At 33.0% G+C, this 25,398-nt stretch overlaps 1 protein-coding gene across 7 annotated transcripts in view; it reads right to left on the bottom strand.

Moving 5' to 3' along the window:
* The window catches only part of LOC124369116 (multidrug resistance-associated protein 1-like), a 93,805-nt gene that overhangs the window by 21,053 nt on the left and 47,354 nt on the right, over nt 1-25,398 (bottom strand). For all 7 annotated transcript variants that reach the window (XR_006923043.1, XM_046826893.1, XM_046826876.1 and 4 more), the window contains 12 exons: nt 20,854-21,053; nt 19,368-19,544; nt 18,364-18,531; nt 16,556-16,736; nt 12,879-12,969; nt 10,360-10,432; nt 8,460-8,625; nt 8,051-8,129; nt 7,603-7,672; nt 2,717-2,936; nt 2,127-2,347; nt 14-103 (listed from right to left, as the gene is read on the bottom strand). Coding sequence is in view for 6 of the 7 variants with exons in the window: in XM_046826893.1 (XP_046682849.1) it covers nt 14-103; nt 2,127-2,347; nt 2,717-2,936; nt 7,603-7,672; nt 8,051-8,129; nt 8,460-8,625; nt 10,360-10,432; nt 12,879-12,969; nt 16,556-16,736; nt 18,364-18,531; nt 19,368-19,544; nt 20,854-21,053 (1,736 nt within the window). In the remaining variant the exon portion in view is untranslated. The remainder of the gene's footprint in view (nt 1-13; nt 104-2,126; nt 2,348-2,716; nt 2,937-7,602; nt 7,673-8,050; nt 8,130-8,459; nt 8,626-10,359; nt 10,433-12,878; nt 12,970-16,555; nt 16,737-18,363; nt 18,532-19,367; nt 19,545-20,853; nt 21,054-25,398) is intronic.

Below are 25,398 nucleotides of genomic sequence, written 5' to 3'. Positions count from 1 at the left end.
TAAGGATTCTGACCTGTACAAAATAATAGAGAAATCCAATAGGAACAAACACTAAGGCAAACAGTGGAGTTGACCAAAAGATAACCACAAGTGTTCCTAAAACCTATGAACAAAAATGGATTATTCAAATTTTATATGTTAATTAATCTGAATAAACTTTATTACTCATGATGGCCCACAATCTTCTACTATTCAATATGAACAAAGCTAAGGCAAACAGTGGAGTTGACCAGAAGATAACCACAAGTGTTCCTAAAACCTGTGAACAAAAATGGATTATTCAAATTTTATATGTTAATAAATCTGATTAGACTTTATCGCTTGTAATGGCCCACACTCATTTAATATCCAATGGGAACAAAGCTTGGGCAAACAATGGAGTTGACCAAAGATAACCACAAGTGAACAAAAATGGATTATTCAAACTGTATATGTTAATTAATCTGATTAGACTTTATCACTTGGAATGACTTACACTCATTTACTAACCATCCTTAACTATTGATTCTGTGCTTCCGTTTCACTGAACAGTATACACATGAGATTGTCATCTGTAATTTAACAGTTTCAATATCACTTCGCTACTTTATTTTTTATACTCAAACTTGGAAAATAATAGAATTTAAACGCTTATTATCTTATACATCACTTTATAAAAAAAAGACTTTAAGTAATTAAATTAGTCTAATAATCTTATTATGTGGAATGTTTTTAAAGAAGATGGAATTCAAATCACACAACAATAAGCAGTTGCAACATAACTCATTATTTAGCATTAATTTAACTTTAAACTCACACTTTTCATAATTTTACAGCATAATTATTTCTCTGTATTCATATTGTTTCTCTGTATTCATATTGTAATTGGATTGGCTTATTTAATATAGTATAATTCAATATAATTTAATGTAATATATGATGTCAACATCCATTGTAGGTGGCTTATTTTTTATCATGTATTCAATCTGTTCTTTCATAGACCGTTGAAACTGCTTCTCTTACTTCTCAGCTGTTTCATAATTGGCTGAGCTTTAGCGAAGCCTATCACTTGTAGGGCTGGAAAAATGTCATTTCTATCTTTCTGTCTGTCTGTCTGCATGATATAATGAAAACGAACTGACCTATAGACTTGAAATTGTGCAAGAGGCTCCATTTCTATATGAGGAACACTGAGTTCGATGATGGTACATATCACTTCGTGGGATTCGGCCGGCCGACCGTTAGTGAATATGTTTACATTACTCATAAAGGGTAACCACAATAGCAACAATAAAATAGCAGAATAATTAAATTTGTACAAAAACCTAATGTGTCCATAAGAGATTCAAACGTGAGACATATTAACACATGTAGCCTAATGATGTCAACACATACAACATCATTTTATAGTGATTTGGTGTGAAGAATTTTATTATTTAAACATGTGAAAACCGATTTAATGAACAAAAATGTGAATATATAATGTAATATATCATGGATGAAACTTCATTACTACATAATGGGTTTATAATGTGTCATATTTTGTTAAATTATTTTTTGTCTGATTGTCTGATGTCTTATCTGTCCACAGGATGTCTCAATCTAAACAAAAGTTCTCATCAGTACCTGGTCTCCTTCTGTTTCTACATATACAACAATTCCGTAACCTAAAGGAATATTAGGATATATTGGGCATAGTGCCTTTTGCTATTTCTGTGGAATATAATTTGATAGTTTTATTATAAATCCTTCTATTATGAATTATATTTCTCTGTTATTTGCTTTTTATTGTCACATCATGTTTGGAAATATTTTATCAAATATTTGTAAGTGAAATTTGTACAGAAACATACTAATTTAAACCTTAGAAGCGGTCCTTTAAGGAATGAATCACTTGTAAATTACATTCCCTTAAGAGAGATTTGCTACTTACTTAGGAGAGATAATCAGAAAAAATTCTGTTGCTCACAGTCCCTTACTGGCCAAAAGAGATGTGACTAAAGATTGAATAATTTTATTACATCTGAGAAAAGTAAATTATTCCCAAGTATTGAGTTTGTTAATAAATCTAGATATTTCAAATAGTAAGTATATTTAGATTGTGTTAAAGTACCGTATAAATAAAGGCTAAAATTAAGAAGACTAACTGTCACAAGAGCATCTTGAGCCATTCTCAAGTTCTTGGGAAGCATGTTATCGACAACATCAATGTCTTTGCTGAGACGGTTGACAATCCTTCCTATCGGCGTTGTGTCAAAGAAGCTCATGGGACAATGCAGGATGTTTGACAGCATCGACTCATGAAGGTGCTGAGCACCCAGGACGGTAGCAATTGCCAACAATGATGTACTCGCTACTACTGCGACAACTGTGAACACATGGTCTAGATGTAATTAACCATTACAATGCTTAAAATCAGTTAGAAAAATTTTAATTTAAAATGATTCTGATTTATGACTAACCCATAACAGCCTAATAGTGGCTTGTGAGGACATACGTATGTTCATTTTTTACCCCCGCGATGATAAGATTATTAGTTAAAGATTTAAATTTAAAGTTTTTAATGGTTCGTAATGAACTTAACTGATTCAATACAACAGCAATTATTACAACATGTTCATAACAATAACAAATATTTTAAACAATTTCTCAATTATTGTTATACATCTTGCCATAGCTTGATATATTAGTGTAATTACAATAAATACAGTTGGTGTAAAAACTATTGCCGACTAACCTTGTGCAAGACCGAAGGTAAAGTACATCTGCAGGTAGAAGTTGCGTTTGTCCAGAACCTGAGTACCGTTGACAGTGGCTGACTGGTCCGAGGTCCAGCGCGACAGCCAGATGTTGGCGAGGATAGCACCGGCCTGGGAGAGTAGGGAGAGACTGAATGTCCCCACCACTAGCCATACTCCCATACACTTGCAGTAGTGCAGGTATACTCCTCTCTTCACCTTCACACAAACTGATATGTCTAACTGAACTTTTCAGTAAAATACATACCTTAGTCAAATGTAACCCAAATTTATTTCCAGTGTTACTAGGCAGTTCAATGTCCATCACGTTTATCTTACCATTACAGTTCTTTACTTTTACTTTATAGTTGTATCAGAACAGAAGTAAAATCCACACCTGGGTAACTTAGTATTGCATATTTTCTTGGTTAAAAGTATCTGAAACCTTGTAAAGTGTTTTACATCAAAATCTCTTTTAGAGAGCACAATATTTGAGTGGAAAACTATATAATGTGCTTAATTTTAATCACAAAAAACAGTTTTTTTATAACTATGAGCAAGTTTGTTTTAATTGATTCAAAATCAATGATCCTCAATTTTTTGATCCAGGTTTTATGAATTGAACACAGTTGTGAACTTATGTAAAAACTTTATCTACACGCACGTTCATTTTTTAAATGTGACATTTGGGTTCATTACCACAAAATGTTATTACGATTTTTAAAATGTTCTTTAACAACCTCACTGTGACACAAGTCATGTACATACTGTAGGACAAGCGGAATAGTAGCAATGACTGTCCGCTACAATCAATGTGTCAACTTAAAAGTTTGATTATATATTTTAACTAAATCACTGATATTAACATTAATTGAGTTAAGTTTAACACATTCCTTGCGGGTTACATGCCAGCGTGTAATAGTGATGTTTGCCAAATAGCGAGTTACACGTAGGCAGTTAACAATGCAATGCACGCTACAAGTCTTGTTGTTGCTTAGCTATTGGTTGAAGTCAATTGGGACCGTTCCTGCATAGTTGTTCAAGACTGTATTCATATAGGGTTACGTTGGTTTTAGTTATTGGGAATTTTTGGGTTTACAGGTAACTTTTAAAATGTAAACACGATTTTTTAAGGGTTTTGGAAACATATGTGATAGCGTATTTGTAATAAAAGTGTAAAGTAAACGTTGAACATTGAAAAAGGCAGCTTTTAATAAGAAACAACAAAACTGTGACTGTGAACACGGCAGTGGAGCGTGACTGGAAATGTTAAACTATGCGGGTTACACACAGGCGGTTAACAAACCAAAACATCCGGTGTCAACAGTAAGACCGCTTCAACTTCAAAATGGAACCATATTCTGATCTGTAGAACACATTAAAAACTTACGGTAAGTTTTTATGAATTTTTTTAAAAGATTTTTTGGTTTCTCTTTAATGTATGTTCCCACAGCAAATGTGTTAAAAAAACTCAACAGACTAGATATATAATAACAGGACTTTCTATATTATTTTAATGCAATGAGAAAACTGTAAGACATTTTCAAAAGAATATATAGAACTGCTTAAGACCAATTCCCTTGAAAAGTAGGAAACGTTTTGTGATGGCAAACCCTAGAATTTCTTTATCAGTCGAGTAATAGCAGTTTCTTAAGTCATAGTCTACGTAATAGTAGAGGCTAGGCAACAGCAGATCATATGTAATAACAAGGGTTAATTTACAGCAGAGTTTATGAAATGGAGGAATTTATGTCACAATATTGTCAATGTTAAAGTAATAGAGCTAGTACAACAATAGAGGAAACAGAGTATATGTAACAAAAGAATGTATGTAACTGTAAAGGATATGTAATATTATATTGTATTGTAACAGTAGAGTCCATGAAACAACAGAATCAATGTAACAGTCAGTGTAAAGCATAGCCTATGTTGCAGTAGAGTCTATGTAAAAAATAAAGTATCTGTAATGGTATATTTAAGGTTAAGATTAAAGTTCTAGGTACATGTAAAAGTATAGAGGTGTAAAAGGTTTCTAATGTATGTTATAGTGTATGAAGAAGGTTAACTCAGCAATAATTACAACAAACAATATTTAATATTTATGTTTCATATATGTTAATGAGGTAAAAGAACTACAGATCTGATGTAAAATTAAGGGAACAAATATTAACGCTCCGGTGCTCGCGTGGATTGGTGTAATGAGAGTGCTCGCGTGGAGTGCTGTTGCACTCCATTTTATTTTACAATTTTGGTTATTTCAATTTGCGTTTAAGGTGTAATAACCTGCTCATACGTATGTAATTTACTAAAAAAAAATTTATTTACATTTTCAGACACACAAAATACTTAAATGGAACATGATAATAGCAATCATTAGAATAATTAAAGAAAGTGATGAGTTGATAACAAATAATTGTGCCTTTTACTTGGAAAAATCAATCATCAGCTCTTAAGATAGACAATACAAACTGTAATTAAGCTAGAAATAAACTACAAACTGAAAAATAGGATACTATTCTTTATTTACCTATTCAGCACTCTCTCCACAAACACTTTTTGAATGGTCGGAACACACCCACTTGTTGCACTTGAAACATGATTTCCTCGAGGTCTTGTTCCTTGCTCTGCCGCAGAGGTAACATCTCCCTTGTACAGCTGTTTTCTGGGGTTGAGGTTTATGTTAACCAGGTCCTTTGTTGTCCAGTTTCAATAGAAACTTTCCCCTTGTTCTAATCTGTTTAGGAATCATGTCAAGGCTAATTCGATGCTCAATGTAGGTTTCATTAGTTGAAATGACAGGTTCTTCAAAAAGTCCAATCTGTTTACAAAAGCAATGTTTTGGTTTGCTTTATAGACATTCAAGGCATTAACACCTTCAACGTTGAGTATGTGGAAGAAGAGAGTCAATGGCCAACGTCTTGAGCTCCTGGAAACATCATATTGTCAACACATTTTGTCGAGGATATCAAAACCATATTTTGTGTCGTTATAGTCGTTAACTATGACTGGCTTCTTGTCATCCCCAGTTACTTCATTGATTGCAGCATTGTCATGCATAGAAGAAATCATCAAAACAGCTTTGTTTTTCTTTGGCGCATAAGACACAAAAGTGCAGTTTTTTTGGAAGCTAAAAAAGCTACTTTTACTTGTCTCTGTCTCAGGTAAGAAATCTGGAGGCACTTCTTGTTTGTTCTTCCTCAATGTTGCTAACATAGTTAGTTTGAATTTTTCTCGTAGTCTTATGACTAGGGGCACAGAGCTGAACCAGTTATCACAAGTTATGTTCCTGTTACTTCATTTGACAGGATCTACTAATCGTACAACCAAATCTGAAGTGTTGCTGCTAACTCGATAAGGTCCATCAGGCTGTTTTCGAACAAAAACTTCCAGATTTGTCATGTAAAAGTTTGAAGTAGATACTAAAGCAAACACTTTAATCCCATAGCTGGTTTGTTGGGCATATATACTCGAAAGGGGCAGTTTCCTCTAAAAGCCACCACTGTTCATCGAGTGTCAGGTAATCATTTGGTTTATAAGAGCTCTTGCAATTGGAGACCAATTTTTCAAAGATTTCTCTGAATGCAGCGAAAATGTCAGTTGATTTTTGTTCTTCTCGACTACGAATGTCATCAAACCTGAGGCAGTGTATTAAAAATTTAAACCGGTTCAAACTCATTGCAATGTACACTAATTCGACTCCAGTACCACTAGTGTTGTCCCACATATCAAACAAGTTCCTTCTTCCACCTTTTAGAGCACTGGCAATGAACAAAATTCCAATGAGGGCTTTCAGTTCATGAACTGTTGGCCTGGAATCTCTCTCTCTTTAAAAGTTTGTCCTAATTTTGGCAATATAAATATTGGTGTATTCAACAATTTTTTATATAATTTCTTCGTCAATCATATTCAAAAAAGCCTGTTCAGGTGTTTCAGCTAACCTAGCATTACCTTGCGGTCCGGGTCTGTGGAAGACTGGGAGGATGTTGTACCTACGAGTGCGGGATGTTCTTGGTGTTTGTGGGTCAATATACCATCTTGTTTCTCGATCTCTTTCTAAATAAAATTCAGGGTTTACAAATGGAACTTGCAGTGGAGCCTGTGGACGGGGTGGTGGCGGAGATTCCACCTCTGGTGCCTGTTCTTCATGGCCTTCGATTTCCGAAATATCCATTTCATGAACACTAACATCTTCGGAATCAGAATGGCTTTCAACTTCAGGTATGGAGTCATCTTGAACTTCAATATAATCAGTTTCTAGTTCATCGGGATCTTCCTCACAATTATACAATTGATACAGTCAATGTCTTCCTCCGTTTCAGCTAACCAACGTCGTATCTGTTCACTGTCAGCATTGTTATTTTCTAACACAAATACATACTTTTTAAACAGAAGCAATGTTAAAATTAATTGCAATAAAATCACAACACACATCACTCAGTGAAAAAAATGGAACGTGGATGCTTGCGTGGAGTGCAGTGGCAATCCAATACAGTAGTGCTAGAGAAATAAATCAATAGAAAATAGAGGAGTACATAACGGCAGTTGCCACTAAACTGATGGGTGCCAGGGGAGTTGGGGAGAAGGTATTTGACTGCTCAAGGTCAGTAGTGCTGCCAGCTGCATTTTTTATAAGAAAAAGAAATACCTGGACTGCTATTGCACTCTGCGCGAGCATCGGAGTGTTAAGGGAACATTATAGATGTATAATTTAGAACATTTGAATAAATTGAAAGGTCCAAAAATATCTCGTCATACAAAATTAATAAATCATGGAATTACTTAATTTACAAAGTGGTATACTATATAAGCAGTACGTTATATGAGTATAAGATGAATAGTGTCCGAAATGCTAGCAACTATAAGTATACATTCAGTGTACACTCACTCTACCAGTTTGAGCCACCTCTGCTTGGATCAGTTTGGTTTGTTTCTCTTCATGCTGAGAATCAGACTTTCTGTAAACAATGCATTACAAACAAAACATAGTAATTTAACGCTACAATGACAACAAATAAAACTAAAGAATTCACCTTACACTTGTCAGAAGAGCTTTGTCTAATAATGTAAAAAAATACAGATTAACGTAGTTAAAATGTCCTTGGGATATGAGAAATAAAAGTAAATAACTCTTTTATAATTAAGTTCATAAAAAACAAACAGTTTCAAAAATATTGAGATGACCATCTCAATTACGGTAATTAATTTAAATATTATTTATTAGAAGAGAGACATGAAACTAAAGCAAATTTCCAATAAAGTTAGTTGAGTAAATTCAGAAATATACATTCATTTCTCTAACATTATCGATGTTAAATAGGTATATTATTCAATACCTGTCTATTGCTGATAATGAATATGTCCTCTCAACGTTTCTCTCTGATTCTTGGGGTTTCCTCAGCAAAGTGTCCATTTCTTGAAAATGAATAAATATAAAATAAAATTATGTAAGTACATATTCCACAATTATATTTGATACATTCTATAAATATAAATTCTTTAACACCTTCTCTGCGACATCAGTCATGTACCGACTTGAGCGCAGTGGGGTAATACGAGTGTGTGTCCACTTCAGTCAGTGTGTTAAATATTATAAAGTGTATAGAGGATTGGAAGGTTGTTATAATTGGCTAAGTAATGTATTAGAATTGTATATATGTTTATTTAGAAACAAAAGACAAATTTTCTAATTCCAGGAGCTTCTATACCTAATTGAAAATTTAGAGATTCAAAGCATAAACTTACCGGAATCTTTGCTGTTTTGGTCAATTTCTGTGCATATTAAGCCTGTTGTCTGTCCGTTCTCAACAATTTCTGTCTCCTTGATCTGATATGACATCATCTTCTCTACCTCTTCCAGCTCATGTAGAGTGGGATCTCCACATGCAGTTTGGGCTTTGGTTCCCACAGTCTTAAATAACAGTAAACATGTTTGTTAAGCTATGAAGTAATATTATCTTAAAATCTAGAAATGATTTTATTAAATCACTGACATATCATCATGGGTGGAGAGGGGGTGAGAGCAGTGCCCTCCAAACAAATTAATGTTGTACGTATTTAAGCTCTTGTTTTCTGGAACCTGTATATTTGAATTATCTATAATGAAGTATATATTTCATTACCTTATAACAAGTCAATTGTTACCTTGCTCTGATAGACTTATTGCCATCTCATTGTGCATAGCCCCTGGAACTTGTGAACAAGGGCATTATTGGTATTTTTTATAGAGCTTAAATATTTAATACGAGTCATGACAAATTTCACCACTATTGATTATACAAATTTAATAATTTTGATTAAACTAATCTTTATAGTCCACACTGCATGAGAAAACAAGTGTCAACTGGACAAAATTCCAACATTGATGATATTAAGAGAAGTAGTTTGAGAACTATATTCCAAACTTTGACCTTGATGGCCATCTGAAATTTCTGGCGTAGTCAGTTAAAGACATATTTTGGATCTTTCAGATCAGGTTTGTCACTTTTACACAATGTGTCTTTAGATGAACTCTCATGTGTATAAAATTAAAAATTGTATATTTTGCTACAATTTACACTGGTCGAATGTCTCTTTTAAATCAAGTATAAGTTATAATATTTTTTGTAATGGGGTAAGGGAGGGTGAACAAACTAGCCTGAAATGGAAAAGGAATTATGGTAGAAAGGATTCTCTTCATGTTCAGCCCTCTTAAAATTTTAAAATCTCTAGCATTGTTCATGTGAAAAATGTATCATAAATATGAAAACTTGTATGGGTGTAAATTAAGTCCTATTACACCTGAATATATTCCAAACAGTTTGATAATATCATATATTATATATTTGATATATTATATCAATATAAAATCTTCACCTTACCTACTAAAATACTTTTTTGGACTTTTTAAAGATGGATCTCTGTAACAATCCTAGCAAACGTTATGGGCAAACAACCCCTTACATCTAAGGGTGTAAATTAAGTCCTGGTACACCTGGATATATTCCAAGTGGATTAAGATATCAATGTACAACCCTCACTATACTTATTAAATTCCTTTTTTAAATTTTTTTTAGGGTAAAAAATTGTACCTCCTCTTTCAAAAGTAAATTAAAATTTTCAAATTGCAACCCCTATCTTGTGACATGTCAAAGTAAAAGTCTATTAAATAGGAACACAATGATACTAAGAAAACACCTCTACACTGTTTCTAGCTAAATTTGTGGGCAAATAATCACTTCAAAAAGTATTTTAATAGGCATGGTGAAGATTTTACATTGAATCTCAATCCGTTTGGAATATATCTAGGTGTATCAGGACTTAATGTACATCCTGTTCATCTCAGCTATAATTTCCTTAGAATAAACAGTACACCAGTGTAACTTTTAGAAGACATGTTTAAAAAAATATTTTGTATGTATTTTATACAAGTATTTTCCTTTGAAAATGTTAGGTTTAAAAGTTATAAACAAAAATCTGAGAGTCCAAAACTTTGAAGTTATTTTGTCCAAAAATTCCACAGGTTCCTCGAGGTGGAATTTCAACCTATTACTAAGAGTACCTACACAAACCACAACAACATATTATTATTGACCTTGCAATTTTTTCCAAGTGGAAAGTACCTGCTACGGACTTGTAACCATTGTTTTATGTCGTTCATACTCACGGAATTCATATCTGATTGAGTTTCTTCTTCGGTCTTTTCTGTGATTGAGAGTTTGCGTGAGGCATTAACCTTGCTGAAAATGGCAAAAAAAATTCAGTGAACAGTCAACATACACTGTATGGAGATTAATATGCAAAATACTGATACATCTGTTACTATCAATAGGAAAGACAATACATAAAGCTAAATATTGGATTTTGGAAGGAGTTGAATATTACAATGACAGGTTGAGTATTAGATGGCAGAGGGAAACTCCACACGGCATTCAGCCACAAATGATATTTAATTTAAACGTTAAAATCATCAAAATAAAAATAATACTCTCATTCCCAGCATTACTGTTCTGAATGATGATTCTATCAGTAGTCTTATTTCGTAACTAGTTAGTTTCTTCCAACTGTGACTATTCCAACACTGTTGTCTGTAACCATTGGACTTCAGTTCAAGGAACTAAACACAACATTTTTAGGAGTAGGCTAAGTAATACATAGCAGTTGAGTTTGGCTGAACGTTACTGCCTCAGCACTTGGCTGCTTCAAATAGCTGTGTTATGGCTTCTTGGCTTAACTCATGCCTAAATGATGACAAATCTCTGACAAACAATGAATGACGCATGAAATTCACTGATGAAAATATATTTTAAGGAATAATTACCACATATGATAATAAAAAATAGCCTTAACATTTATCTCAACACGGCAATTGCTATTTATGGTCATATGTTTTTCTTCTGCTCTTCTTCCTCCTCTATGATGTAATAACATGACAATATTAAAACTAAATGGGTAATTTTAATAATTTTTAATGTTTGTTTGAAAAAATCAAACACAAATGTATGAGGTAGTTTTTTTGTATTATCGGTCTCTATACTCAAGAAGATCATTAAAAAATGCTAACTGCTCTTAGTGCGGTTTATGAAAGCATAAGAATATGAGTCACTTCATCCGTTAATGAAAGCTACATGTCATTCCTGACAAAATAACATGTTTATTTTTTTAATTAAAGTACAACCTTTAGAGCACCCTGCCATAACTGAATGTTGAGTTTTGACGAGACCCTTGAAATACTGAAGAGCATATTCCTAAAAATAAAGAAGTGAGATTAAAATTATCCAGTAAAAGACGGACAAGGCTGTGAAGAAAATTGTGACAAGTGGTTGATGAGAAAGAGGCATTTAAGACAGCGATACCATTTTCTGGATGTGTAAATAACCCTTTTAAAACATCAGCCACAGTATACTCTAAAGATGGCATTTACAAATCCAACAAATAATGATCTCCTTTGACAAAAACCAACTTACAGGTTTAAATGACATTAACAGAAATAAGCACATGTGATTCAGACCAGTACTACAAAATAGAAAAAGAGAAATTTCCTATTCATTTTTATCTTTGTAGTATAAATTTAATTTAAAAAACAAACTGTACTAATGTTGTACATTCCACCCAAGTGCCTAAAAGTGGGCATCATATATTTAAAGTAGTTTTAATTGTATTAGTTCAAGATTTGTAGAACCTTAATTTAGGAACTCGCACAGTAGCATGTTGCTGTTATAAGCTGTGACTACTACTAGACTGTTTTTGCAGAGTCACCACTCTTACATGGTTAGTTTTTCTATGTCATTGTATGAAATATTTGTTATTTTAATGATTATGTCATATACAATCCATACACTGAGCAACATGAATCTTACATTAATACAGGAAGGTACTCCATGTTTTATCTCAAGTGCTGTTTTTTGTAACATGTTTTGCGAATTCCAAAGCAACTCAAAATATCTCAAAAATATTATAATTAGTAAAGGAATACTTTATTTATTTTGGCTTACTTCTTATATTAACTGGGAAAATAAAATAATCTTATTCACCATAATCACTTATAATTGTAGCAGGAACTGGAGCAAAGTGCAAGATTACACAACAGTTTCTTATTATATAATACTTTTTTTAACTAGCATAAAATAAAACTTTTAATAGAGCAAACTTTGTACTTGTATTTCTATTATTCAAATGAACCTTTAGAAAAGAAAAAGAAACATGTTTATAAATCCATAAAAATGTATAAAAATAATTTTTCAAATTTAGATTATGCTTTATATAATGCTTGTTGTGCTTGTGTTGTGACATGTTATTATGAATATGGTTAGATGACGTTTCATACTCTAGCGATGTGTGATTATTGCTTTATTACCTCAGTTAAGTAAGTTACAAGACAAACTCCTTCCCATAACACTCAGACCTGCAAGTAAGCCTATTATATTTACAATCAAAGAGCAGGACTTGATAGTTATATTAGCAAGTTTGACCTCTTGCCTCATTATAAGAAATTGTAATTGACAACTTTATTATTCATAAAAAAGACAAACTCTAATCAAAGTACCCCATCATTAAAAGAGTGTTATTTAATTGAGCAAGTTTCATGTTATTTATTTACGACCTAAAAAAACTGCAAATTCTAGCACCTTTCATGATAATGGAGTAACTAAATGTTACATAAATTAGTTATAAAAGTGAGTTTACCTAACAGAGGGACTGGTCTTCACGGAATCACTCTTACTAATTCGTCTTTCAACTGAATGAGTTACCTCTTTATCAACAAGTTCATCAATTTCTGTAACAAAGAATTAGTATTCTATACAGCAAAACTTAAACATAATAATTTTAAATTCTGCATCTTCTACTTGCTGTCCAAAAGTTTGGTAAAATGAGTACCTTTTACAAGTGAAGTATTAGTGAATTTTGAAAACTGTACACATAATTTTTTCCTTTGGCCTAAAAGCACTCAAACTCTTGAAGACTCCAAACAATCCTGAGGCCAAAATATTCAATATAAAACAAAATCTTACCTAGTGTGATCACTTATAACAGTTTCTATTTTTTTCACAATTTTACCATCTTCTTCAGATCAAGTCTCAAGTCTTCTTCAAGTCTTCATCATCAAATTCAAAATTGTTAAAAGTATACACATACACACCAAAATAGAACCATAGAACCAAAGAAACTCATCTCGATAATATGTAAAGTAAACCCTTAAACTGTAAGCTCTTCATTAAATTATCTAGGTTTTCTGGGCCACAGCGTGTTGAAATAATGTTAATACAATTATTAAAGTTTTGAAATATTTGGACCTCGCTGTGGAGAGTTTTACTCAGCAGGTGTTAAACCAGTATTGTAAAAAACACATCTGTATATGCAGGTGATTTGGTGCAACGTGGTTGGCTATGCTTAACCAATGACCAACCTTTCAGTGTTTAGAGAGTTTGAGCGACATTGAAAGGGGTTAGACCAAATTAAAGGCTGTTTGAAGGTCTTATAATTGGCACAACTACTGCAGTTTTCCTAGTCGAAATAATCAAAATAAACTGTTTGATTGCAATTTTTAATAAAAGCCATCTGCACAAGTAGCATACTAGATATACCTATACTGGATAATAAAATCATGATACTGTTAATCCCACAAACTGAACAAGTTTTAAGGTTGTTTATGGTAGACTGGACAATGTCAATCAATATGGAATCCCAATGTTTTCAGGTTTTTCATTGTCTCAGGTTTCTCCCATAACTATTCTTTATCAAAAGGGTGACATAAGGATGGATGGTGTCATAAGTCAAGTATAACTCGTTTTCATTAATATGTGTTGTTACCTTCTACAAAGATCTAGTTCTACTTTTACCTCTCTTTGTAGTTCAGAATAGTCATTCATAACTTTGGATGCTTAAATATTGTATTTGTAAGAGCAGAAAATTTCTGCTTAAATAAAAATGATCTAATTGGCTGAAAATTGGATTGGGATTGTTTAGCGGTCATTTGTCCAGTAGCCACGCTTGACGTTGTTTAATTTGGTTACAACCAAATCAAAAAAAATATGGAAAGATATGAACAAAAATAATCCCCAGATAGAAAGTTTTAATAGTCCTAGTCACGAGAAATTTTCAATAAATTGGCACCACAAATATAAATTTCCAGGAAACTAAATGTTCTAAGATTCTTGCTTCTAGCTTGATCTACATACTTTTAGAAAATAGTTCCAAGAAGTATCTCCTAAAAGAAAATAGATCTTTAGTTACAATGAGTAAACCCCATTCCTCATCTAGTGCACTTTTTATTATTAAGGACTCCATCAAATTTGATCCATGAACCAAAAACTACTTGTACTAAATTAGAATCCCCATCACAGTTCACAAACTGTGTATTCTCCTCCAAAGATTCTAAAGCCCCATATTTATGGTTCTTATGAAGCATACATCTGAATGGACATATTGAAAGTTGGCAAAACCCAGATTATTGACTTTTCAAAGTAGCCAATGATACATGAAAGGAATTTTAGCTATCTTTAATTAGCTTGGTCATCGTAACTTGACTCACGCTGAATCCTTTTAAAATTGTACTAAAAATAACAATCTTCTCATAAACTTTTAGGTTAAATCTATTATGAACTGATCCTTTTTTCACCGATAATTAAATCTTTTCTTAATTACCATTGTGGAAGCGCTTCGGCTTTTTAGATGAGATCAATTTGTCTTTTCATAGAGGTTTCAATGGCAGTTTCTAAACCACAATGGACCATAAAACAGGTTCACAACTTGTTTTCTACTATAAAGCTTTAATCACACATCCTTGGGTAGGCTACTTTGATCTAAGGTGTGCCTTCAATACTGCTAAAAGTTATTCAAGGATTACCACAAGCAATAGGACATACTGCTTCAACTTATTTATTTAGGTCTTCAGACCAATATTTCCTTTAGCTGTGAGTCTTTGAACACTCAGATTACCTTTTCCCTTATCAAAGATTCCAAAAATTTATGTAAGGATGATCTCATAAGGTACATATACAGGATGCATTATGAAAGTAATGCACAACTTCTAATAAAAATAGATTTATTCATCCGACCAGTACAAATGATTAAACTTCTTCAAAATAGTCTCCTCCTGCATCAATACACCTGCTGAGATGATTCTACCATGCCTGGAAAGCACTTTGGAACTCCTGGAATGCCTTTCAGGAACCTTGTAATGTGAGCTTGGATGTTCTCCAGAGACAACCAGTGCTTTCCTTCCAGCTCTCTCTTCAGTGGGGGGAACAAAAAATTACACACAGAGTCAAGTCAGGGCTGTAAGAAAGCTGGGGCACCATGGAGGTCTTGTTCTGGATCAGGTAGTTGGAAATGACGAGGGCAGTTTGGCAGGAGACATTGGTAACGTGGAGTTTAAGACTTTTTAAATTTCAGCCCTGACTCGCGTTATCCAGCATTTCAGTCTCTTGAGCACCTCCAGGTAAAAGGCTGCGTTGACAGTTTGTCCTTGCGATAGAATCTCAAAATTCTACAACAATTCTATAGACGTCAAAGAAGACAATCAGCATTGTTTTGATGCAAGATTTACTCTTGCATGTTTTTTTGGGTTTGGGAGAAGATTTTATGGGCCACTTCCTCATTGAGATCACAAAATGCTTTCCTTCTCAAAGGCTTCTTGAAGCATTTGATAAGTTTCCATTGTATTTTTCCCTAAACCACACACAAAACTTGATCGCACTCTGCTGTTTCAGCGAGCACTCCAATGCCGTAACATAATTGAAAAATAGAATTGTGTAAAGACATGTCCTACCACTCCTACTATTTGGTGTGAACTAAAACCGGGTATGTTTGGAAGGGCAAAACCTCCACTACATTACCTGACCAGTCCAAGCGCACTGTGATAAATAGTCTTGGGATAATAAAATCATGTGCATTACTTAATGCATCATGTGTACAACTCAGCTAATTCTATCCCTGAAGGTGCTTCTCTCCAAGATCTTTCCTCATTTCATCACCATACCATTCCTTCATTTATTGACGATTTACTGAGAAGTCATAAGAAGCTCAGACAACTGGCACATAAAAATATTATAGCTACCCTCAATAGCATTTTTACATTGTCCAATGATAATTTCATTATGTTTATATTGTACACTGTATACGTTGTCAACTGATTCCTTTGGTCTTGTAATTTTTCTGAACTGAATAAAAATGTATAGTCACTGAGATTTTAATGGTAACAAGCATTGTAACAGTAGTTTTTGAACAGTTTGTGAAGAGTTTAATATTATTCACAACCATGTTGCTGGAATAAGCTAGTTTATTAATAAAGCAATTAAAAATAAACATTAACTCTAAAAATATACATGTTAGCATGCATATACAAAATAGAATATACCTACCTGGAATCAGCTCAGGTTGATTAGTTTCCACCAAGTGTTGTATCAGAAATTCCGAGAACTCTCCTTTCTTGTTCAACAGCTCCTTGAAGGTGCCTCTCTCCAAGATCTCTCCTCCTTTCATCACCACAATCATATCTACTTGGGGCAGGAACGCTATTCCATGAGTCACCAGGATGCGAGTCTTCATCATATTACAATGATATATAAAGTGAAAAATAAGATATATTGAAATATTAATAAATTATAAACATCTTATAATGATGTAAGATACTCAAAATATAAAATATTATATAATTGGAAATTAATTACAACTAATTTTATCAAAATAATCATGTTATACGTAGCCTTGTGATTGGTATAAATAGTTTGGAGTTTAAGGATAATGAGGTATAATAGCCAGTTGTGTATTACTTAATTTGAGTCTGTCTTTTTTATGTAAATTTCATTACCATACACCCGTTGCTTTTTGTTAAATACATAAATAATAACTCATTTGTATTTTCCTATCTGCCTGTTTCAACCGGTGTGAGTTATAACACTACTAATCTTTCCTTCTTTTATTGTGATCCTGACTGGGGCCAAGATTACCCCATGATGCTCTCATGGTTTGTATTCCATAAGGTTTCAGTATCCCTGATTTTTCTGTCCTGGATATCTTGTCCTTTTCGAATTGGAGATTTGAACTAATGCAAGGGTCCAAAATCACCTTGTTTTACAGAATTGGACTTTTTAGCAATCCAAATAGTTCAACAAACCACAAGATTTTGAGAGAAGTGGAGTAGGGTTTGAGGTTGAAAAAGAAGGGATATTAACTAGAATTGCGTTACACTGAAGCCACCATGCCCAAGTTTAGGAACTTAGCATCGAGCATCTCACAAATCGCTGGATCTCAGAAGAAAGGATCACGGTCAGACAATCAGGCACATCTCTCTCAGCTATTTTCATATCTGTTCTAGATAACTTTTGAACTTTGGATATTCCCATTACCTTAAAACCTTATTGGAGTTATTGGTAAGAAAGTAAGGTTTAAAAGTATGGCCGATATAATACCATCTGGACTGTAGAAAAGCATGGTGAACCCTGTTTGATAAGAAAACCTGTAGAGTATGACCTTCATTCCCCAATCCTAGCTTCTACTCGTATTACCTAATTTGTATGGGTTTTGTTGGTACCTAAAGCTAATCTCTTGATTAGGCATGCATGACTATATTATTTCTTAGTTGGTCTCTGGATTTTAGTAATTTCAGTATTGTTTCTTTTTGTGTGTTAACCACTCCTTGGTTGTTTAAATGTTATAATAAAAATATATAATTGTTCTACATGAATTTTTTTGTATTACATTTTATGTTCAAAATTTGTTCTTAAGGATGGACAATTGAAAGGATAACAGGAAAATTACAAATAGATTATCAATCCTTCCTTATATATTAAAAAACTTAAAACATAAATTAACTAATTAATATGCATTCTTTTATGTGTTTTGAAACACAACAATGGAAAATTTCAATAAAAATAATATTAATTTTGTGTATAGAAAAAACATTATTTTCTTTAAAAGAAACACACAATCCTCCAATAATTTTTAATTTTTACATTAGGTCTTTCGACTTCCACGATGCCATAAACAGGTGTTGATGGTATCTTGGATGTCAAAAGGCCTAATGGATGAAATTAAAAATTATTGGAGGAATATGTGTTTCTTATAAAGAAAATAATTTGTTTTCCAATAAGAAGAGCTCCTCCTTCAATGAAATAAATAAACATTTTGGCAAAATTAATCAAATTTAATAAAGTTTTGGAATGCAAACCTTCTTGTGCAGCTGTCCCCTAGGGCCAACGACATTATCGAATATGTGTTTGCCAACATGAGAGTCAACCGCACTGAGTGGATCATCCATCAGATAGATATCTGCGTCACTGTACACTGCTCGTGCCAGACTCACTCTCTGCTTCTGTCCTCCACTCAGGTTGATACCCTACAAGTAATCCAACCCAACTTACACAGCATCCCCCAATCAGTTTACTGATGAAGAAAATTCAAATCTTGAAAATCACTTGCATAACACACATTAATTTATTTTTATGTGCAAATTAATAAAATGTTAAGTACTATAATGTAAAGTTTGTAAATAAACAAAATGAAGATTATACTTTAATTTAGCTAGATCTGTTAATACAATGTTGCATCAGTCACGGTATACTTCCCCTCTTTTCTGTCATCAGCTCTGCCATGACAACTGATTATAAGATGTGCAGTGTACATAATGAAAAACATGACCTACATTCATGTGATTTTCATAACTAACTTTTCTAAAAAGATATAGAGTACTTCACAATATAAGCATTTTTGTGGCATGAATATTCTTCTACATTTAGAGCTGTCTTTTAATGTTTGAAGTTTTTTGTAAATCCATAACTAGATGTTATAATGTATTTCTCTTCTTGAGAAATAAATTTTTAACCCATTTTATATACTGGCTAAGAAATTATACTTATGATTAAAACTTTTGAATTCTTATTGTAAACCTATTGTGACAAACATAGATCATTTTACGTTTGATTTTGTTAATTGCACAGAAGATAAAACATTAATACAGAAATTTGTGTTGTGCTGAGTTCTGGAGGATAAATTCCATTAGTTCTGAGGTCCGACACTAGAGTTGCACCAAGTAACTGGTTGTTACTGCTCAAATATTTACTTTCTGAGTCTCTTACCCTATGTGAGGCGATTCAAGCGCTCACTCTTTTGCTCTTTGATTTATAGCATTTGGTGAGTTATCACTTGCTTAACTAATATAGTTAAAGATTCTACCTTTTCTCCTATCTCAGTAGCATCTCCTCCAGGCAATATCTCCAAGTCTGGTGTCAAAGCACAATTCTTCACTGTCTTATTGTATTTTATCTCGTCAAAACTTTTACCAAAAGAAATGTTCTCTCTCACAGATGCATTTTGTATCCAAGCCTGTTGTGGAACGTAAGCTATATTTCCCTGCAATAAGGGCATTAATAACAATTTGCAATTGTAAACCAAATCTTAATTTAAAGTACAGTATTTGGGTTTCCTCATCTATTGAAGATTTTGTATGCATCCTTAAAACTTCATAATCTAGTGAGGTATAGATGGGACAGATATATAAAGAGCAGTCTACCCACTCTTCATTAGTTTAAAATATTAATTAATACGTTCAATAATCAATAATGTGGTAATTGTTTAATAATATTAATATTAGAAATGCAAGGATTTAAGAAGAATTATATTTGGGTGTTTGAATGTTTGATACTCAGTTACTGAAAATCTAGGTGACAGGTTTAGACAAATTTTGGCAGGTATATTGTTTGGATATAATAATAACACATGGACACATAAAATACTATTTATTATGAAATACTTAACCAGAATTTTTTGTTTCCATGAACACAATACCATATGTTGTAGTGTGCTTCCAAATAGACATGACAACAGTATTATCTAACTCTTAATATAGATAGCAATGACAAATTCAAAACATAAAGTTTAGTCTGGATGCACAAAATTAGTATCCTTTAAAATTGTGGGTCTGCATTTTTACAGTAGCTAAAGGAAAAAAAAGGAGGGAACAAGCATTAATATGACTTAACAGACCATTCGCTCTGTGACAATAAATTCAGGAAACAAACGAACCCAGTGAGCCTGTGATCACTGCTAATGGAATCAGGAAGCACTGAACCAGACTAAAAGTACAATTTTTCAGTGGAAGATGACTATCGATGGGACAATGAATTCTTTTGGTACTAAAGATACATACAATACTGATTATGTATTTAGAAATTTAAATGATTCCTAGACTGAACCTAGAAAATAGGATATTAAAGCTAACAAGGACCTAAATTGACAGATTTAGCACCAATATTTATCTGTTGAACAGTAGGACACATCCAGAAGTTACTTGAAATTAAAAAAAAAAACCAATCACAATTTCGCTTAACCTGTAATGCTCTTAACCATAAACACAGTATTAACTCTTCTTTATAGATATCCATTTCCTTATTACATTACATAACTAAAAAGACTATGGACTTAGACTTTATTACACACTATAACCTAAGATTGATACATTAAGTAATGCAATACTATCAAGCACCACTATCAATACTATCAAGAATTTGGGATCATTGTCTTCATGTGTTATTGAATAATTGGAAATTCATTTCTTAATCATTGAGAGCTTGAAAAGAAAGGTTAGCAGTATCCTTATTATTCACCTAGAACTCGATTTTGTATAAATTATTATGATATTTCAATTAGTTCGTATTTGTACCTTCGTGTTAACAAATCCAGAGTTCTTGACCATTTCTCCCAGGAAGGCAGACAAGAGCGAGGATTTGCCGGCACCAACTGGTCCCACCACTGCTACCAACTGTCCAGGCTGTATCTTCAATGTGATGCTGCGGAGAATAGGCTTGTCATCCTTGTCACAGCCCCACGAGAATGTCCCATCTTCTATGATAAGTGATTCCTCTGCACAATGTGTACATTAATTTTTTAGCTGTACAATTTATTGTCGGACTAAGAAAAAGCCCAATAGATACATGACAACTACATGATTATCCTTAACTAGCAATGCTTTATGTGATCAAATTACTTTTTTCTTAAAATTATTACAAAACTTCCAAATATATATATATATATATATATATATATATATATATATATATATATATATATATATACACACACACACACACACACACACACACACATATGTATATATATATATATATGTGTATATATATATATATATATATATATATATATATATATATATATATATATATACAGGGTGTATATTATGTCTGGAAACACCCAAATATATCCTTTAATAATTTAAATATAAATTTGAAACCTCTTACAATCGTGATAGAGATTGGGCATCTACTTTTTGGAACAATGTTTTGTTATGTCACACCAACGGGGGACGTCCTGCCGAGGGTATCGTGAATATTCTTAATGGAAGCCTATACCTTGTGATACATAATTTTAAAGGTAATAGCTTACTGAATTGAATGCCACAAACCGCATCTCAAAGGAAATTATTCTATCAGAAAATAGAGCATGTTTAGTATTGAAAATTTACTGATGTTCAACAATGTAATTTTAACATGGTTCTTGCCACAAAATGTGTTACACTAATTTTTTTAGCATTTTTTAAATGTTCAATTAAAATAAAATAAACAATTTATTTTTAAGCTGGTTTCATTAGTACAAATTTACCAGTTTTTATTACAATGAATAAAACTTATGAGTCACTTTCTCTGATTACTTATGAATCTGTACTTGGTGTTTTCCAGTCAGCAGGAAGGTTTAAAGAGACAAAGGTCACTAGCCTATGAGAAACATTATTGTGTTATTAATCATCTGGTCTACAGGTTTCAGTTTGTTGAGCATGGAACTTTCACTAGACAGGTCTAAGCTTGGGAATTACAAATGGACAAAGGTCATATCATTCCTGTCGAGTTAATCAGTGTCTCTGAAGCATTGCTGTCAACAAGTTATCTAATTACAGTAGTTCAGTTTTTATTTGGCATTTTAATGGAATTATCTGAAAGAGAACGAATTACTCTGTTGATGATGCGAGGATATGGCGATCGTCAAAGATCTTATCGGGAAGTTTGTAATTTGTTTAATGACACTTTCCCAGAAAGGAATCCCATAAGTGTTTCAACAATATCAAAAACTATTGAGCGTTTTGAAATGACAGGGAGTGTACGTAATCGGCCAAAGTCGGGTAGGATACAATCTGCAACAGATGAAGAACATGCACTAGATGTTTTGCAAACATTTATTGAAGACCCACATACATCGCTCAGAAAAGCTGCACAGCAACATGATATGCACCCTATGTCTGTGAGTAAGATTTTGAAAATTAATAAATACAAACCATTTAAAGTTCATTTAGTCCAACAGTTAAGTGAGGATGATTACGACAGAAGAGTTGAGTTTTGTGAACTTGTGATGCGCAAATGTGATGACAATAGAGATTTTCTGACCAACATACTATTTTCTGATGAGGCAACTTTTTTCCTAAATGGCAATGTTAACAGGCACAATTGCCGTTACTGGGCTAGTGAAAACCCACATTGGATTACTGAGTCCCATTCACAGCAACCACAAAAACTGAACGTATGGTGTGGAATTTTAGGTAACAAAATTGTTGGACCCTTTTTCATCAATGGAAATTTAAATGCCGAACTTTACTACAATATGCTCCAAAATGAAATAATCCCAGCTATTCAAATTGCATCAGGAGAATATTTTGATAATGTATGGTTTCAGCAGGATGGTGCTCCACCCCATTATGGGAGACAGGTAAGAGAGTATTTGGATTTAAGGTTTCCTCATAAATGGATTGGCCGAAGAGGAGAAATCGAATGGCCTCCAAGATCTCCGGATTTGTCACCAATCGATTATTTCCTATGGGGTCATTTAAAATCCAATGTTTATAGAAGAAAGCCTCATAATTTGGAAGACCTAAGAAACAGGATTATAGAGGAGATTGCTTTGATAACTGAAGAAATGTTAGGCAACTCTGTCGAATCATTTTACACAAGATTGGCTCATTGTCAAACCGTAGAAGGAACACAGTTCGAAAAATTGCTTTGACACCAAATGCAGGTAAAACGTTTGTTGTAAGACTTTTCTAACAGCATACATTATTTTTTATTTGTAATAAGAAATCAATAACATAAGTATTTCCATAATTGTACTGTAATAAAAACTGGCAAATTTGTGCTAATAGAACCAGCTTAAAATGAAATTTTTGTTTTATTTAATTGAACATTTAAAAAAATGCTAAAAAATTAGTGTAACACATTTTGTGGCAAGAACCATGTTAAAATTACATTGTTGAACATCAGTAAATTTTCAATACTAAAAATGCTCTATTTTCTGATAGAATAATTCCCTTGAGATGCGGTTTGTGGCATTCAATTCAGTAAGCTATTACCTTTAAAATTATGTATCACAAGGTATAGGCTTCCATTAAGAATATTCACGATACCCTCGGCAGGACGTCCCCCGTTGGTGTGACATAACAAAACATTGTTCCAAAAAGTAGATGCCCAATCTCTATCACGATTGTAAGAGGTTTCAAATTTATATTTAAATTATTAAAGGATATATTTGGGTGTTTTCCAGACATAATATACACCCTGTATATGTATGTATATATATATATATATATATGTGTGTGTGTGTGTATATATATATATATATATATATATATATATATATATATATATATATATATATATAATTTTTCAATAAACATTGAATCACAAAAAGTACTTGCTCCGCCGGGACTCGAACCCGGATCTCTCACTTGCCGGGTGAATGTGCTACCATTACACCACAGAGCCATCACTTTTTACGATTCAATTATTTTGTATTTGGCCTTTTCTTTCACATATGCGTTTAAATAACCAAACTAACATATGATCGGAAGACCAAATACCTGTCAAACGACTTTTGTTTACATTATTCAAATGTGTATACAGTAAATGGCAATAGCCTTATTTAATTTTTCAATAAATTTCAATAAAATTATATATATATATATATATATATATATATATATATATATATATATATATACATAATTAACATCAATATTTAGTACAGTACTTAATTTATTATCTCAATATATAAAAGGCAAAGTCCCTCACTTAATTTCTCATCACTAATTCTCCAACTTCCCCATATTACCAAAAGTTGAAACCTGGCATTCGTATACCTCATGACTTACATAAAAAAACTAAGGCATTTAGTATTGATTAAACATCCGTAGGGGTTGAAATGGAGTGCAAACCCTAAAAGAACTATATTTTGTTTTTCAACTTCTCGATGCTCTAAAAAGATTAAATTTGGCACACATGTACCTCGTGCTCTCAGCATACAAATCAAACATTTTTCATGAAGATCAACCACCCATTGGGGCTGAAATAGAGCTGCTACTCTATCAAGAGCTATAGCATTGTTCTTCAAATTCTTGATGTCCTAGAGAGGTTTGACACAGGCATGTCTCATGACTCACAAAACAAAGCAAAAGCATTTTAATGTAAGCCATCTACCCGTAGGGGTTGAAAAGGATATGTAACATATATAAGAACTTCTTAATGTCCTAGAAATATGAAATCTTATACAGATACAACCCATGATTTACAAAACAAAGCATTTCCATCAGATGTACCACCCATAGGGATTTTCAAAAAGATTGTAACTCCAACAAAGCATATTTTTGTTTTTCAATTCCCCGCTGTCCTCATCATCATCATCATCATCCGACGTTTCCGTTATCACGGGTCGTCGTACACAGCCTCCTCCACTTTTGTCTGTCATTCCAGGTCTCCTCTTCCTCCACCTGTATTTTCTGTAGTCCCCTTCTCTCTATGTCTTTCCACACTTGGTCCTCCCATCTTCCTCTCGGTCTTCCTCTTGGTCTTCTTCCTCTTTCCTCCTTCTCCAGTGCTATTCTAGGCATTCTATTATCTCCCATCCTCTTCACATGCCCCATCCACTGTATTCTTCTTCTTTCCATTGTCTCTTGCAGTGAAACTACCTTCAATCTTTCTCTTGTTACTTCGTTCCTTATTCTATCTCTTCTCGTAGTCTTCTCTATCCCTCTTAAAAATCTCATTTCTGCAGCTTGCAATCTGCTTAAATCATTTTTAGTCCACGTCCACGTCTCTGCTCAATATAATAAAATTGGTTGAAAATAAGATTTATACATCAATACTTTTGATTCTTTCCCAATGTTCCAACTCCACACAATCTTCTTCACCATATTGAAAAACTTTCCACTCTTCCA

Source organism: Homalodisca vitripennis, chromosome 1 (assembly GCF_021130785.1).
Source record: "Homalodisca vitripennis isolate AUS2020 chromosome 1, UT_GWSS_2.1, whole genome shotgun sequence".
Classification (NCBI taxonomy): domain Eukaryota; kingdom Metazoa; phylum Arthropoda; class Insecta; order Hemiptera; family Cicadellidae; genus Homalodisca; species Homalodisca vitripennis.
Note: the sequence above shows the minus strand (reverse complement) of the source record. Positions and strands in the feature narration are given on the sequence as shown.